This window comes from Mauremys mutica, chromosome 1, assembly GCF_020497125.1.
Source record: "Mauremys mutica isolate MM-2020 ecotype Southern chromosome 1, ASM2049712v1, whole genome shotgun sequence".
Classification (NCBI taxonomy): Eukaryota; Metazoa; Chordata; order Testudines; family Geoemydidae; genus Mauremys; species Mauremys mutica.
Window position 1 is genome coordinate 127,974,962 of NC_059072.1, and position 18,281 is coordinate 127,993,242.

At 42.1% G+C, this 18,281-nt stretch overlaps 1 protein-coding gene across 2 annotated transcripts in view; it reads left to right on the forward strand.

Moving 5' to 3' along the window:
• Positions 1-18,281, forward strand: part of FBLN1 (fibulin 1) — a 104,271-nt gene that overhangs the window by 41,368 nt on the left and 44,622 nt on the right. For both annotated transcript variants that reach the window (XM_044995494.1, XM_044995485.1), the window contains exons 9-14: positions 2,905-3,048; positions 10,464-10,592; positions 11,158-11,283; positions 11,979-12,098; positions 13,022-13,153; positions 14,871-14,994. In XM_044995494.1, coding sequence (XP_044851429.1) covers positions 2,905-3,048; positions 10,464-10,592; positions 11,158-11,283; positions 11,979-12,098; positions 13,022-13,153; positions 14,871-14,994 — 775 coding nt within the window. The remainder of the gene's footprint in view (positions 1-2,904; positions 3,049-10,463; positions 10,593-11,157; positions 11,284-11,978; positions 12,099-13,021; positions 13,154-14,870; positions 14,995-18,281) is intronic.

Below are 18,281 nucleotides of genomic sequence, written 5' to 3' on the forward strand. Positions count from 1 at the left end.
GCCAATATACTGCTGCACGGGGTCAGGTCTGAGCCTCCCATGTCAATCCTAATGCTGATGGTCATCTTTATATATTGCATCATCTTCCTGCTCCCAGTAAAAGTAGGATTTGATCATAAGTGATTTAGAATTCTAAGTCTGATTTTTCAAAAGAAACTTAGGGTATGTCTATACTACCTTTTGTATCGGTGGGCAGCGATCAATCCAGCGGGGGTTTAGACGTGATAAATTGACCCCCGAGTGCTCTCCTGTTGACTTCTGTACTCCACCGCCCTGAGAGGCGCAGGCAGAGTCGACGGGGGAGCGGCAGCAGTCGATTCACTGCAGTGAAGACACCGTGGTGAGTAGATCTAAGTATGTCTATACACGTAGCTGAAGTTGCATAACTTAGATCGATCCCCTACCCAGTGTAGACCAGGTCTTAGGCAGTAGAAATCTAAGACCTGTTTACTTTCAATGAGACTTAGACACCCAGTCATGTAGGGTAAAATATTCAAATTTTTGTTTATCATGTGCTTCTAACACAGGATTTGTAAAATTATTAATTCGTTTTGACATACTTTCTCTCTCTTTATTCAAATTATTTTAAATAACCATAGAAATGTAGGGCTGGAAGGGATCCTGAGAAGTCATCAAGTCCAGCCCTCTGCAGTGAGGTGGGACCAAGTAAAACTAGACCATTCTGGAAAGGTGTTTGTCCAACCTGTTATAAAAAACCTCCAATGGTGGGGATTCCACAACCTCCCTTGGAAGCCTATTCCAGAGCTTAACTACCCTTGTAGTTAGACAGATTTTCCTAATATATAACCTAAATCTCCCTTGCTGCAGATTAAACCATTACTTCTTGTCCTTCCTTCAGTGGACATCGAGAACATTGTTTAGAACTGAAAGTCCAATGCTTGGTATTACTTTAGCGTACGAGTATCCTCTACAATGGAATTTGCTTTTGCTGGTTCGTTCAGCTACATAGAACAGATCTTGCTTTCCCAAGTCAGCTCTCATATATTAATAGTTCAGAGGAAAGAATTTTTACCACCTCAGGTAAAGAATGTAATGACCTGTCGGAATGATAATTAGGGCCAATTATAATGGGAGTGGGGTTTAATTTGAAAGACAGAATAGAAACTGTTGGTTTTAAGGGTATTAATACTTTGCGTTCTAGGATTTGTAGGATCTAACCTGACAAACTAGAATTCTCTATATGTCAGAATAATTGGCTACCGACAGGCTTTAAATAGATTTGTCTGGTGTGTCCTACAAATCTATCAGCTCTTCTCATGATAGTAGCACTTCAAGTCCCAACTTAACTTTAAATTCCCTCAGCAGTATAGCCAGTTTTGGACTCGTGAAATCTGCTGAGCAACAGGATTTGCCAATTAGGTAGCATGCGATCAAACTCCCATTTTCCTTTCAACCTCCCTTCCTTTGCTGAAAAATACATTTGAAAAATACAAGACTGAAAACAAAATTATCTGTGTGTAAAATTACACTTGATAAAATGAAGCCAGTTCTGTATTGTTGGATAACTTATCCCTTAAAGACTAATCTTTGACATAGGGGACAGATCATCAGCTGGTGTAAATTGGTGTGCATCTGTTGGCTTCAGTGGTACTACGCCAGTTTACACCAGCAGTGAATCTGACCCTTACAGTGCCTTCCACGGTCCATCCGGAAGAATTCCCCAGACACTTCACATGCCGGTTGCACAAACTATGCATCAAATGCTGCCCTGTTTTGTGCTGAGCAGGAAAGAGAACATGAACTTTCCTACCTTTCCAACCCACAGCTTCAAAGTAGGACACTCTCCTTGCACTCTTCAGAGCTGGCTGAAGTGTCTGCTGGTGCTCTGTGTGCCCAAGGGAATGAGGTCTGGTAGGCAGGGGCATGGCTCAGCACCATATGCTACAGGGAGGGGCAGTAAAGCGTACTCTGGTTCAGATTCACCAATCCCACTCCTGCCCTGGCCATCCAGAGTCATCCAGCCCTAAGCCAGGTGGATACTCTGCTCTATTCCACACTTACTCTGGGATGGAAGGCTTCAGCTCTTTGAGAGTAAACCATAAAACCATACCACTGCATAAGAATGTAGGATACAGAGTGAAGAAGGTGTTCACCTGAAACTACAGGGGGGATTTTAGGCAGGCAGTTACCTAAACTGAATTGGAATTTGGCTAGGATGCTGTACGCTTACAGAAAGTGCTATGCCCACGTGTTGTCAGGTCTTCATACTTTTTCCCTGTTCTCACAGCACACTTCCCCCTGTACCAGCATGCTGGAGCAATGATTACTAGACTACTACTGAAATTATAACTTCAGCCATTGAATGAACCATCACTATGTGCTGGGCTTCCCTTGGAGATTTCCTCTTTAAATACTTGGCAAGTCCTTACTCTGCTTAGCTGATATGTCAGTCTGAGGTGCTTTGGTCTCTTGTCATTACATTTTAAGGGTCTTTTAAGTTTATAACATTTTTATGACAGGGAGGAGCATATGTCATACAGTCACAAAGTGAGCAAATCCCCATTTGTGGAGAATAGTAAGGCATTCCATGGGTGACAGAGACATGACTAGTTTGCAAATAAGCACTTCTACTCTTCAGTCTCTGTGCATAAGTGGTCGGTTACATCTTTGCTCATGCTTTTATTTTCTGCATTTTGGGGAGATTTCCAAAGGCACAAATAGGAGTTATGCACCCAACTCCCATTGACTTTCAATGCTGTTTGGGCATTACCTGCCCTTTATGCCTTTGCAAATTTCCCCCTTTGATGTACTAAATTGTGCAAATATGTGTCTGCTCTCAAGGGCTAGTTCCCAAGCTATTAAGGGTGTAAGGACAGTATTCTACCTTAAAGAAAATCATCCTTAGTTTACAGACATTTTAATTGAATTTGTATGTCATCGTAGATATCAATGAGTGCCTAAGCATTAACATGCCATGCCAAGTTGGACAGATGTGCATTAACACAGATGGCTCGTATACCTGCCAAAGAAATGTACCAAACTGTGGACGAGGTTATCATCTCAATGAAGAAGGAACAAGATGTGTAGGTGAGTAGCAGAAATGGAGTAAAACTGTTAAATGAACACACGATGTACGTACATCTACTTTTTCATTTAACCTGTCTGTTCCCTGCACTCAACCAAAGCCATTCTCATAACTACTTCCAAAGCCTGCTCTTGGCTCTCTTTTCTTGCTCCCTCCTACAAGTGATGTATTGCAAACAACCCCTCTCTCTCCTCCTTCACATCACTCCTGAACCTCCATATTCTGTGAGGTTTGTGTGATAATGACCATGCAGAATGGCATTGTCTGCTACTTGTATTAATATACTGAAATAGTGTAGCAAGGGTGATATTCACTCCTGTCATAAACAGATAGTTAAGGGTTAAGGTCTCTTTTACCTGTAAAGGGTTAACATGTAGTACCTGGTGACCACCTGACCAAAGGACCAATCAGAGATGAGATAATTTCAAATCTCTGTGGAGGGAAGCCTTTGTCTTTGTGAGAACTGTTCTTGAATCTAACAGAGGACAGTCATGTCTCCAAGTTCTCCTGGAGTAGTTTCTACTAATTAATAGTGAGTATTAATTAGAAAGGCAAATTAGTCTTATGATTTGATTTCTATATTTGCAATTGTGTGTTTGCTAAAGGAAATGCTTTATTCCTGTTTGCTGATATTGCTTTTACTGAGAAAAGGGGGAGAGGGGATTCTCTCCAGAGATTGATAAGGTTATACCCTATGAGTGTCCAGCTTGGGCTCATAGAGATTCTGTATTTTCTTTTTGTTCTCTTAATAAATTCTTTTCTTTTCTTTGGACTTGGTTAATTCCTTCCCGTGGGGAAATTCAGGGGAAGGGGAGGGGGAAGTGGGCTGCTTCCCTGTGTGTAGAGATTCAAGGCGTTTGAATCCAGGCATACCTGTCTCCGGAACAGGCTGGAGAGAGGGAAGAGGGGGGGGGGAGGTTCCTCCTCTGTGAATTGATCTGTGTTCCCAAGGGGGGAAACAGGGGTGTCCCGGCCCACGGAATTGACCGGGTGGTGGCAGCCGAAGGGAAGACCTACCCTAGGATTTTAGTGTGGGGGAATACATGCGGGTCCTCACTTTGAAACCGCCCAGTTTCAAGTGAGGGTAGACTCTGACATGGTGGCAGCGGAGTTTCGAACCCATTGTTAGAAGGAGTTTTTTTTCAGCTGGGCTACGCTGAGGGAAGCTGTTCTCTTCTTCTGGAGCAGGAGGGCGGCCTGAGAGAAGAGGGAGTTTACTAGTCTTCTGTTTCTAAGTGGTATTGTTAGAGGCAGTTTCAAGCAGTTTTCAGGGTTAGGAGGAGTTTTTTTTCTCTGCTGGCTATGCTGAGGAAAAACTCTTCCCTAGAGGTGTGTCCTTCCTTTGTGATATCAGGTATCACTCAGGATTCCTAAGGTGGGGGGAAGTGCTCGACAAAGTACATTCCCATCCAACAGGGAAAACAGGTTTGGGGGGGGGAGACAGAAACCCTCCAGCCAGATTTTTTTTTCCCTGTGTCTTTTCAAATCCTCTGGAGCCAGGGAATACAAATCTCTGAGAGGATTTACTACACTTTTCTGCAGGTACTAAGTAGCACCAGCCGGTCAGCTGGGCTTATTAGGAAGATTGTTTTTTTGGAAACAGATTTTCAGCTGGGTTTAGCTGAGGCATAAGGTTTCTAACAGGCTGTGTTAGAAAAGGATTTTTTTCCTTCTTCTTTTCTTTTTTCTCCTTTTTTTCTTTCTGTCTGCTTAAAAACAGCTAGGAAAGAGGTGCAAGTTTTTCTAGGAGGCTTGTTAGAAAGGACCCCCACTGTGAGGTACTTAGCAAGTGCTAGAAACAGGACAAACCAGTTTTTTTGGTCTTCTCAGTATATCAGCAAACAGCAACTACACATTTGCAAATGAAAAGGTTTTGTTTCTTTTCTATTCAGTCTCTCGGGAATAGAGAGGGTTAGGAATTGGGGAAACCAATTCCCTGACTGCAAAGGGGTGTGGCCAGCACCAAAAAGCAACACCAGCAAGCCACACATAAAATTCACTGACTGCAGAGGGGTGTGGCCAGCACCAAAAAGCAACACCAGCAAGCCACACATAAAATTCACTGACTGCAGAGGGGTGTGGCCAGCACCAGAAGGCACTGTTCCCCATCCCAAGAAATTTCCCACCTACATGGCAGGTGAGGACACTAAGGCCTTCTTCAAAAAGGTTAAAAGGACCTGCCATGGGTACAGCATCCCTGAAGACCAGTACAAGGACTGGTCAGGAAAAAGGACTTTTGCTGTCTATTACAATTATTCCATCCCCATGCTACTGGGGGAAGACTTGGCCAACCATGTGCAGCTGGCCAAGAGGGGGGGAGTGGTCACCCGTGGCCAGGCCAAACAAGCAGGCACTCCCATCCCTGTTCCTGAGCCATCCACCAGGACCCTGTCTGTGTTACCAGAGACCCAGACAGAGGTGGTGGAACCGGATCCCATGCCAACAACTACAGCAGCCATAGTACATCCAGTCCCAGGACCGGAACTGGAAAAGCAACCAGCGGCAGAACCAGCGCCAGCACTGACGCCAGCGCTTGCAACTCCACCGCCAGGGGGCGCCAACGGGCCTAAACTGGCAGAAGCAGCAGACAACTCTACCCAAGAGGCTCAGCCAGAGCCTGAAATATCACCTTGTGCACCAGCGGAGAGCGGTCCACAGTCAATGAAAACAACCTCATCACCTACATCGCTCCCAGAGGAACTGGTGTCTCCCGCCTCAAGGGAACAGTTCCAGACTGAGCAGGAAGCCGATGACAGCCTTAAAAAAGCTTTGGGCGGCGGCACGAAGCAACCCACCGCCTCTCAGCTCTTCTACCCAATTCCAGTTTGTTGTAAAACAAGGACTTTTATATAAGGACATTCTTTCTGGTGGACACCAGGAAGGCCAGCATCCTCAAAGACAGTTGGTAGTTCCAACTAAGTAGTGGGACAAGCTCTTAAGCTTGGGCCCTGACATCCCAGGGGGCATTCTGGGGTCAACAAAGCAAAAACAGGTTAAAAACATTCCTTCCACTGGGAGGGGATGGGCAAGGACGATGCCAAGTATGTCCGCTCAAATGCATACAAAGTGTTCTTCAGTGTCAAATATCTTGTTGTTTACATACTTAGTAGTATATGTAATAGTGCATGTGTTTTGTTTATCTGTTTATTTTACAGTTCTAGGAGGAAATCACCACCAGTAGTTCCCACTGTTGGCGATTTGGGGGGCGTGTCATAAACAGATAGTTAAGGGTTAAGGTCTCTTTTACCTGTAAAGGGTTAACATGTAGTACCTGGTGACCACCTGACCAAAGGACCAATCAGAGATGAGATAATTTCAAATCTCTGTGGAGGGAAGCCTTTGTCTTTGTGAGAACTGTTCTTGAATCTAACAGAGGACAGTCATGTCTCCAAGTTCTCCTGACTACTAATTAGTTTCTACTAATTAATAGTGAGTATTAATTAGAAAGGCAAATTAGTCTTATGATTTGATTTCTATATTTGCAATTGTGTGTTTGCTAAAGGAAATGCTTTATTCCTGTTTGCTGATATTGCTTTTACTGAGAAAAGGGGGAGAGGGGATTCTCTCCAGAGATTGATAAGGTTATACCCTATGAGTGTCCAGCTTGGGCTCATAGAGATTCTGTATTTTCTTTTTGTTCTCTTAATAAATTCTTTTCTTTTCTTTGGACTTGGTTAATTCCTTCCCGTGGGGAAATTCAGGGGAAGGGGAGGGGGAAGTGGGCTGCTTCCCTGTGTGTAGAGATTCAAGGCGTTTGAATCCAGGCATACCTGTCTCCGGAGCAGGCTGGAGAGAGGGAAGAGGGGGGGGGGAGGTTCCTCCTCTGTGAATTGATCTGTGTTCCCAAGGGGGGAAACAGCGGTGTCCCGGCCCACGGAATTGACCGGGTGGTGGCAGCCGAAGGGAAGACCTACCCTAGGATTTTAGGGTGGGGGAATACATGCGGGTCCTCACTTTGAAACCGCCCAGTTTCAAGTGAGGGTAGACTCTGACAACTCCGGTGCAGAAGACCAGCAAAAGGCCTGTGAGCCACTTATGTCCAACATAAATCATCATAAAAGGTCTTAAAATCTTAAGCTGATTATAAATTGTCACAGCTCCATTGACTTTAGTGAAGCTGTGACCATTTTATACCAGTTGAGGATCTGCCCCAATGTATATCTACAGTACTATATAAAAATTACTTTGCACAGTTCTTAAATAGTGTCAGCTTCGCTTTTTTCTTTTGAGACCCACCATAGCGGTAATCAAATAATTGAAATTCAGGAATTGAAGTCCAGTAACTACTCAATGTATTTACTGCTAAATAGTTTGTTTTCCTACATTGAATTTTTGAGAGAGGACCCAATCTAGTTTTTATGGATTTATTAAAATAAAAGGCAAACTCATATGAAGCTTAGCAGATATGTCACTAATTAATTTACTTCTGATTTCCCTAAAGCTAATCAAATAAAACACAGTGCAATGATCAAATTAAAGTTACAACTGAAATTTGATAAATGGTTTAAACTACCTGACTTCGCAGGCTTGTCAGACACCTCGCTGGCACCTGCTCTTGTCTGTGCCGGCTGAGGGTCAACTCCCCAACTCCACTGGCCATGGGCAACATAAGTCCTTCTCTCTAAGTGCTGCAGGTCCTGCAGGCTAGTGATAGATGCACTCCAATCCTTGAGCCCTCTGAGCATCTCCCTGGCCTGTCCAGCCCCTGATCCACAGGACACTTGCAGTATTCAGTGCTCCAGAGGAACAGCGCATGCCAGCTTACCAGCTACACCTCAGCTCACCACCTTGCTTGATGCACAGCACTTAGATATGTTCACGGTGAAATCAAGCCTAAGTTTTTTTAACAAAGCTCAAAGATTCAAGTGATAGTGAGTAGAAATGTTAGAAACAAATGGTTGTATATAAAATAAGATCATAACACCCATTCTAGGAGTTAGACTTAATTAACGAGACACTCTCATGTCTTGTAGAATGTTGCTTATCCAAAATCTTTGGAGTTCATCACAGTGAGATTGACTGTGAATCTCTTTTCATGAGACAGCCGTGCTGTCAGCGTGCCTCCTAGGTGAAGGATCCAATGTGTTTCTTTGCCTCGCAGGATATATCAGCCCCATCTTTTCTTCTTATTCATAAATAGGATGCCCTCTACTGTTTGCTTCATCTTGTGAATTTCCTCTCTTGTAGACTTCAGTCACTACTTTTGCCTATGACTCAGTATGCAAATAGGCCTCATACAATACACAAATGACTAGATGGGTAGATAAAGAGTCTGCTGCCTCCTACCTAAAAGGAGCATTTGCAAAGTATGTCACCTTCTGGTGACCCACTTAAACACCAAGACCGTAAAAACTTAATTTTTAGTATAGTTACATAACTCCTTAAATATTATCTGTACATACATTGTGCAACAATTATGATGACCATGGGCTACTGGCTCTTGGTAGATACCTCTCATGCCACCCTTTGGTGAACTATTATGCCTATATCTGACTCGGGGATCCCTGTGCCTTCTGCCTGTTGGCACCAAGAAGTCCCTGAATCACAGTAATTACATTGGTTTATAAGGTTAATACAAGAATTACTTCAGTGCTTCACAGGCAAGTTAAGGAAGAACACCTTTCTTTTAATATAATCAATTGCACTAAGAATCTGCTAAAAGCAGAAGCTGACTTTTGCCTTTGTTTTAAAGAAGTATAACTCTTATAATGATTTCTTACTAGCTTCCTACTTTGGTGTTCCACCTTAAGTTTCTCTGCATATACACCCTAGGTTAGACTCTGTTTACTTAGCTTATTTCCCTTCCCACATGACTGCAATTTCTGCATCTTTCTGACCCTCTTACACAAATGCAGAAGTGATTCTTAAATCAGGCACTTAGGAGTTTTGAAATAACATGTTTAATTAGATAACATGCTTGTAGTGTTTTTTAGGGTCTACCTAGGGAAAAGGTTAGTGACTCTCTCTCTCTCTCTCTCTGTAATGGAATGTTGGAGAATTCAAATGTCTCTGAATTCTATAAAAAAGCACTCCTCTCACTTTTTTTTTAGTGTCTAATTCACATGACTATTCTTAATTGAGAAATAGTTCTGGTGTCGCAGATAACTTGAGCTTTTTTTCATCTGCAAGGAGGTGGTCAGTCTCTTTTTTTTCTCTTAGGGCTTGTCTTCACTACCGGGGACGCTGCTGCAATTGATGCAGTGGGTGTCGCTTTAGTGAGTCTAGTGAAAACCTGCTAAATTGATGGCAGAGCACTCTCCGGTCGATTATGGTACTCCAGTTACCCAAGAAGAGTAATGTAACTTGACCGGGTAGTGTCTCTCATTGATGCAGCACAGTAAAGACACTGGGGTAAATTGACCTAAGCTATGTCGACTCCAGCTACGTTATTCCTGTAGCTGGATTAGTGTAACTTAGGTTGACTTACCCCGGTACTGAAGACAAGCCCTGAGTGGTAGACTTCAGGCTTGGAGTCTTCTACTTCTCCTTTTCTGGAGGCTGGTCCAAAGAAGGGAGCTTGCTACAACTTCAAGTGTAAGAGAGGCCCCCTTTTCCTTCTGCATGGTTATACTTTTGTTTGGTTCAGTATCCCCTTACTCTGCCTCAGGGACCATCGTTGTCCAATTAGAGATTCCAGCGTGTTGGCTATAGCTCATTATGGACCAATAATTTGGAATCTTGAACTGAGGTCATAGTAGAAAATTCCAGTTTGAGGCAGACATTTTCTTGCAAAATCCATTCATGACCACAAGTAGATGTCCTCTTTGTAAGCAGGACATGTGGGAAGAAGTTGGCAATAGACCTGTCTAACAGAATAGGACCCATTCTCACTTTGCTAAATATAATTAATGGTGCATCATCATCATCATCAGTCACACTTGTGCATCTCCACTCATTCCTTGTGACAGGTAGTAAGCATAAGAGAAAAGGGACTCGGGGGCAAGGAGGTGGCGGACAAGCCCAGGGTAAGTGCATGACATACTTCAGTGCCTTGTCACCTAAATCAAAGATGCTTTAGCTTAGCATTTGATCAAATACAGTTATGCTGGCCCAAACTCAAATCTGGCCCCTGTTCCCTACACCACATATAACATGGGATCCAAGGGATATTTGTTCTGTAATAATAATTTGCACTTGTAGGTCCTGCTCCAGCTCTCATTGACGGCAAGGAGAGCCTTGGTATTGACTTCAATGGGAGCTGGATCATGCCTGTATGGAATAGTGCCTTCCATCGCAAACACTTTACAAATACTGAGGTAAGTATTTTATTCATGTTTTACATATGGGTAAACTGAGGCAGGCAGAGAGTTACTAAAGGGTGTGGGACAGGGCTGGCAGCAGCGTACTTATTACTCTACCTCCACTCCTAATCTTTAACCTCAAGACCCTCCTTTCATTCATTTCCCTCTCCTTCTAGATGTGGATGAGTGTTCATCACCTAACCAGCTATGTGGAGATGGACATGTTTGTGTAAATTCCCCTGGCAGTTACCGTTGTGACTGCAGACTTGGCTATTATTTTGAGGCTATCAGTCGAACTTGTGTCGGTAAGTTCCACCTACTGACTCAAACTATACAAGCTCTTCTTAAACATTGTACTGTGGCATTTTATTTGTTTTATTTTATTATTTCATTTTATTTTATTTTATTAAAAGGATAATTTTATTAGTTGTTCACAAACTCTTTCATCTGAAAATGCATTAGATTATTCCATGATTTGTATAAGTACAAAACTGTATTAAAGAGCTATTGACATTTTGAAGAAAAGTGCATTTGCATTGTTAAAATGTAATAATGTTAAAAGGTAAGATCATGAGAAGGCATGCATAATTGGTTTTATGATATTTATGATGTGCACCTAAAGTGAAAACATTCTTCTAAAAGATCACAGAACTGCCTTCTTTTGCATATCACATTTAGATATGCACCAGGATATGATAAATAAAAACAGCTCTGTTTCCAGACTGACATTCTGAGAATTCATTCACTCACCAGTGTAAAACTTAGATACGGAGAATGAAAATCAAACTCCTGTGATCAAATGGTGATTTGTTAGACTGCTGCTCTAAAGCAAGTCTGTACATTGGTTTCTATTCATATTTATCATTGTAGATATTAATGAATGTAGACACTACCCAGGTCGTCTCTGTGCTCACAAATGTGAGAATACTCCTGGATCCTATTACTGCAGCTGTACTATGGGCTTCAAACTTTCCATGGATGGCAGGTTATGCGAAGGTAAGAATGCAATTTATGTAGGCTGAGTAGATAGAGAGAGAAAGAAGCAGAAAATGATGAAGAAAGATATTCAGTTTGTTTACTATTCTTGTTTGGCTGATTCCTTTGTTTTGTCATAGACTAAATTAAACTGGCATAAGAAATGGGTCCACTGTAGTCATTTTCAAGGTAGAATACAAGTGTTGTGATTAAACAATACAATTGTAACTCACGCTTCCACTGTGTGGCTCTCTGTCCTCCTCTAGTGACTGGATCACATAGAGGTTTGAGCCTACTACCGCCATTCAACTACTAGGCCTGGGCTTTTTAGCTCAGGCAGAAGAGGCTTGTGCTTTTAGATCCACAAGCTGTAGGTTTGATTCTCACTGCTGATCACACACCCAGTGTTGGCACATTACATGATGATGGGCAGCAACTTTCTAGGAGGTAGTAGTACACTGCTGGTTGCCTCCCATGTCACCACCACACCACAGGCAGTACAGAGAGGATTGGGGGCCATAGCTTCCTCCTGCCCCTTATTGCCAGCTTGCACAATGACACAAATACTAATACATATTTTTGTGATTGTTATTTAATAAAAACATTTGATTAGTCAATATGAATGTTTTTAGAAATGTAGGCCCCAATCCTGCAGGGCTGGGAGCCACAAAGCAGATACCTGCAGTGATAAATATAGATAATTTTTTGTGTTTCAGACTTAAATGAATGTGAGAGCAACCCGTGTAGCCAAGAATGTGCCAATGTGTATGGTTCCTATCAATGTTATTGTCGTCGGGGCTATCAACTTAGTGATATAGATGGAATCACATGTGAAGGTAAGAAATACTTAATCAAAGGATGCAAAAAAGGCATCTCTTAAGATGGGAGATGGGCATTCCTTTCTTGTTCTTGCCATGACAACAGAGACATTATAACAAAAAGAAATAGCTCCACATACCTTAAGTTTATGCCGCTACAAAACAATATTTCATCATTTGGTTCTCGTAGCTTTTCATAGACAATTAAATGCTACCTGAGTTCTCATATAAGCCCACCAAGCCTCTGGAGAGATCTTGTCTTTCATGATGTGAAGGCCAGAGAGAGTTTTGGTTTTTGTTGAAGTTTAGTTTGAGGCTTTTTGTACACACTGAAGTGGGTTTCAGCTGTGGAACTAAGTTGTTTGCACATTTTCATCACTGGAGAATCCTGGAGAACATTTAATAAACGTCTAAAAATTCTAGTTAGTATTTTATTCACAACCCTTTTTGTGGCAAGTTATAAACATACATAAATAAGTCTTGCCCAAATATTTATCATAGGGAGGAAGTGTTGCCTAGTGGATAGAGCACTGGACAGGGACTCTCTTCACTGGGTTCTGTTCCCAGTTCTGCTGCTGACTTGCTGGGTGACCTCAGGCAAATCACTTCAGGTCCCCGTGCCTCAGTTTCCTCAACTGTAAATTGGGGGTAATGATATTTACCTCCTTTGTAAAGTGCTTTGAGATTTGTGGATGAAAAGCACTATGAATTATCTTTTACATAGCAAAACTATGTTTTTGGCTTCTTGTTCTCTATATTGCCTTTGATTTTCCCCAGACTTCCCTTGTTACCTTTATGCAGTGGTTTTTGTCCCAGCCCACTAATCTGAGTCACAAGCTAGTGTCTTCTTGAGCTCAACACTATCATAAAGCAGTCCAGCTGCTGCAAACTAGTCAAGCTTCACAGGAGTTTAAAAAAATTGATGGGGATTTCTTTTTCAGACATTGATGAATGTGCTTTACCTACTGGAGGACACATCTGTTCTTATCGATGTAGTAATGTTCCTGGGAGCTTTCAGTGCACCTGTCCCTCTCCTGGTTATAGATTGGCACCCAATGCACGAAACTGCCAAGGTATGTTCAATAACTGTGCAGGAATATCTAACCTGATTGTTAACTTGTGAAAAAATCTAATTACATTTTTAATTGGTGGGAAACATAAATGTGTCTGTTGTATAACCTTACAGGCAAGTTAGTAGATATCCTATGTCCACTAGAATTCAGTAGGGGCAAAACTAATAGTTCTATAATAATTAAATTGGATCCTATACAAATTACTCTAAGACCCCAAAGAATGTAACAGAATACTCTTTCTACAGAATTTTTAAACCAGTCCATCAAATTCAGTAGAGAACTACATCCCAGCTAATGCTACAGAATTAAATGGGTTGGTTTAAGTATTTAATAAAAATATAATCATGCTCCATAAAAATGTATAGGATTTTTTCCATTTAGGGACTATGTGGGAGAAATAACTAAATCTTTTCAACAAATATTGTTCAGTTTTATGGGTAGGCACCAGAGCAAAGGTAAAGCACAGCTTTTCATGTTGATAAACCCAGAATCCTTTCACCTGTTTCCCCTTATCTGTTTGTTCTAGCCAGGGAGGAAAAGTGCATGGTTTCTTCAGAGACTGGTGCTTGCACTTACTCTAGTGCCAAAGACTAATACATTTGGCTGACATACTGTCCCCATGCAGAGGCGACTTGACACTCCCCTCTTCCTGGTGCAGCTGAGTGCTTTCATCTGCAAGGCCTCACCCTACCCATATTTAAATTCCTCTAAATTAAAAGACCAACTTTTGCCATGCTGCCTACAGTGAATCAAGCTGACTTGTATATTTGTTCTTCCCTTTCCTCTAACCTCTATTTGTCTGTCTGGCCTTCAACCGTGAGCTCTTTGGGAGGGACTTACCTTCCTTGTATAAATTTTTTGGCATGTTACAGATGCTGTGATGAATCAATATTAAGTAATAATGATAATCTAAGATAAATGTGTGGATCAGGACACTTACAACACACACACACACACACACACACATAGGGCTGGAGTCAAAGGAGGAGTAAATGTCAGACAATTTTGTTTCAACTTTTAATCTAATAAAGCAAAGCAGCTTTTCCACTTATCCAGATGTTTGCAGTGTCCATCATCATGGCATCTGAGCACCACCTGTCGCCTCTGCATGGTAACAGGCCTGCCAACCCACTCTCCTCCCACCCAGGCTGCTGAATATTTCTTTGCAGGCCTGCAGCCTCCCTGTTACCTCCCTGATTGCCTAGCAGTTTTTATTTTGGGGAGCAAGAGTTTTCTTTCAGCCTCTCTTATCTGGCCTCTGAGGCCAGCATCAGCCTGTTGGGTTGTTCCTCCGGCAGCAATTGCTAGCCCTAGTGCTATTGTTCCTATCCCTGCCCCTGCTGACACAATGCTTGCACTCAGTAGAAGACTGTCTGCATGTGGGAGGGGCCATTGGGGCTCCAAATACCTTACATTTTGGTTGTCTACCAGAATTTGTCATTTATTAACCCCGCCCTTTGCTTTTAGAAAATACAAAAAACCCAGAAGTCCTGCCATGTTTTACAATCTGAAAACCACATGTTCCAACATCCCTTCAATAAATCCACCCATCTTTTATCCACTGCCCCTGAGGAATACCCGCTTGTGGAGTTTTTTTTCCAGCCAGTAGTAAAATCATGTTGCTCCCCTGTATTGCTAACGTGAGCTTCATCAACTGGGGCCTACTAGCAGAGGAAGGGCTTGTGGTTTAATCCCTTTTATCTTTTCCACTTGACAGATATCAATGAGTGTGTTGCAGAAACACATAACTGCTTATTCAATGAGACCTGCTTTAACATCCAAGGCAGTTTTCGCTGTCTCTCTCTGGAATGCCCGGAAAATTATCGCAAATCGGGAGATACGTAAGTACATTCAATTTTCTAGTAGGCTGGCTTGATGGGGATCTCCTCAGGCCTAAAGCCACCATCAATTAAGCATATTGTGGATCCTCTCAAATTTGTAATTCTCCAATCTGCCAACCCCATCAGTGGCACACAAAAAATTATGGTCTTTCTTCCACATGTGAGATGGGCTCATGGTTCTTGAATTAAGAGTCTTTAAGTCACAAATAACACCAAATGGAGAGAGAGACACCAAGTTGGATGCACACTTTAATGTTATCAGCGTAGGCTTCAGATGGACAGCCTGGTGGTGGAGGTCACATTTAGCCTCAAGATTCCAACTCTCCCACAACTGGACTCAGGAGCTCCTTTCTTCCCTCAGATTGGCCAAGTCAAACCCTTTATCTGCTTTTATATTTCAGTGAAAGGTTCATTTTCCTTGCAGTTCTCCCTCTAAAGCCTTGTCTATACTATGGAGATTTTGCAAAAATTTCCCTCCCTGCTAACACCATTTCATCTCCACCACTGTTAGCAAGATTGGGAGCCCAGGTGTAGAAGACCTGTTGGCTGCTACCAGTATTTGTTTCATTTCGTGCTGCTCAGAGAAGATCTAAATAGCATGGTGTATAAAATGCCACAGGCAGCTAGCAACCCATCTACACTAGCTGTAAAGGTGCTAATGATAAGAAGAAATCTTTGCAAAATTTCTCTAGTGTAGACAAAGTTTGTGGCTGCTCTAGGGCCGGATTCACTCTGGCTTCCTCCTCCTCCTTCCCATCTGCTTTATGGCAGATCAGCAATCAAGAGGTTCCTTCTGAAGGCCATGTGGTTGTTCCACAACCTTCCCAAGTGCACCTGCCCAGGTAAGTTTCTATTCTATCAGCTAGAGAGAGAGGCTGAATGCCACAGTGGTCATAAATCTGTCATTCCCTTCCCAATCAATGAGAAGACATGATTCCATCACATACCATGTCTCAGCTAAGATTTAATATTCTATGTCCCATCTGTGGAACAAGGCTAACACTTATCTACTTCATAGGAGTGTTGTGAGGATTAGTTTGTTAGTGTTTGCGTCAAAGTCTAAAGATGCAAAGTGCTATATAAATGACATGGTGGGTATTAATTTTATCATGACCAGGATGCGCTTGAGGGAGTTTCATATTAAGACATTTATTTATAAAATATACACAACAGAAATTTGACTAGTATTTTGTGAAATGTCAATAATTATATTAAACAACACTTGCCAAATAAATGAAGAAAGAATGCTTTGTGATACAGATGCCTCATTTCTTTTTTTGTTTGTTTAATTACATCCTAATTTATAAAATTCACTCATTTGTACTAGGTTACTAACATGATTTAGCAAAGTTCTATGGTTATGAAAATTCTTGAGGTGTCAAGATTAATTTAAAAATAAACATGACACACAAACGCACATTGCATTCTTCTTTTAGTCTTTCTCCATTTGTCTTTTCCTTCCCAAAAACACTATTAGGCCTGGTCTACACTGGGGGGTGGGGTCGAACTAAGGTACGCAACTTCAGCTACGCGAATAGCGTAGCTGAAGTCAAACTACCTTAGTTCGAACTACTTACCCGTCCTCACGGTGCGGGATCGAAGTCCGCGGCTCCCCCGTCGACTCCGCCACCGCCGTTCGCGGTGGTGGAGTTCCGGAGTCGACGGGAGCGCATTCGTAGTTCGATATATTGCGTCTAGATGAGACACGATATATCGAACTCTGAGAAGTTGATTGCTACCCTCCAATCTGGCGGGTAGTATGGACGTACCCTTAGTTTGTTGACTTTTGGCTAACTCATTTGCTTTCTTCTCTTTATGCCTATGCATGCAATAAAGCACACAGCAATTTGTGACTTAAAGAATCAGTCCCTATTAAATAGTCTCCATGTCTGCCACCTGTGGCAACCAGCAAACCTCTTAGTATCCAAGCTGTAGGGGAAAACACACCCTTTTTTCAGTGGCAGTAGTAGGTCAGAATAACCTCTCTATGGCTGATCCCTTTCTGAGGCAGCGAATTTGTTGTTTTGCCCACCTCAAATGGACTCATGGAGAGAGATTCCAGTGTATCCTGACATGGAATTGGGATATCAGTTAGCCAGTAACCAGCATAAAGAGTTAGTGGTCCAAAAATGTCCCTAGCTAATAGCTTTCGGGCTTGAGTTCTGGAACGGGGCTATATAATGGTGGTAGTGCTCACTGTTGTTTGTTATTAAACCTAAATTATGTAATTCCATAAAATTATTCAGTGCTTCACAAGCACAGATTAAGACCTGTTTCCTGCCCTGAGGTGTTTATATCTTACTACCAAGAGAAACACAAGACACCACACAACAGCACGTAGGGTGGAATGGCAGGAAATGTATTTGAAATCTCTAAATCCCATTTGGAGTGATGCTTTGGGGTCTGCAAATGGAACAGGCCCTGGAATGGGTTGTACAAGGAAAGATGTTCCTTGCACACTTCTTGGCACACCCATTTATGGGCTGTCAATTATGAGAAGCATGTGAACGTGTTCTCTCTCCAGCCCACATTTCACTCTTACTGACTCCTCTTTCTGAACAGCTCATGATCTTGATATTGCTTTTGTTTGGGTACTTCATACTAAGAGTAAACTTACTGACCCTCCCTTAACAAACTTTTTGTTTCTGAATTGCATAGCATATAGGGTCTCTGTGACAATTAATTCAAACATTGGTAATCGCAAAGCCAAGGGAAAGAAATGGTTATGGCTGTTTATCAGAAGTGTATGCTAAATCAGGCTAGGACTAGATATATATTATATATTTATTTATTATTATTATTATTATTAAAAGTTACCCATCATTTTCCATTATCAGACCCTTTTTTCAGATGCTTATAACTTTGTCAAACTTTAACTCTTTGGGCTGAAATTTTCCATGCCAGGCATCTTTCCAAAACCTTCAGTGTGAGACAATTTCAGTCAAAATGGTTCAGCTGTTTCCAAGAATAAGGAGAGGGGGAGGAAATCATTGTTTTGACCATGTTAAAAAAAGCCTGACCTTTTCTTTCAACAGCTCTAGCACTGCCATGCTTTGGAGCAGGGACTTGAAATGTGTCAGGGATGTGCCTTTTACTATCCCCATGAGAATCCACCCAAATTTGGCCAAGTTATAAGCCTTTGAAAACCTGCTGTTCGCACATGCTCAGCAGTGATGTCTTTGATTTTTAGCAGCTAAAATCTCTGAAGATTCCATCCTCACTGAGCATGCTCTGTCCCCTCACAGCAGTTAGTGCTGAGCAGACTCTGCTTGCGCTATCCCTACAGA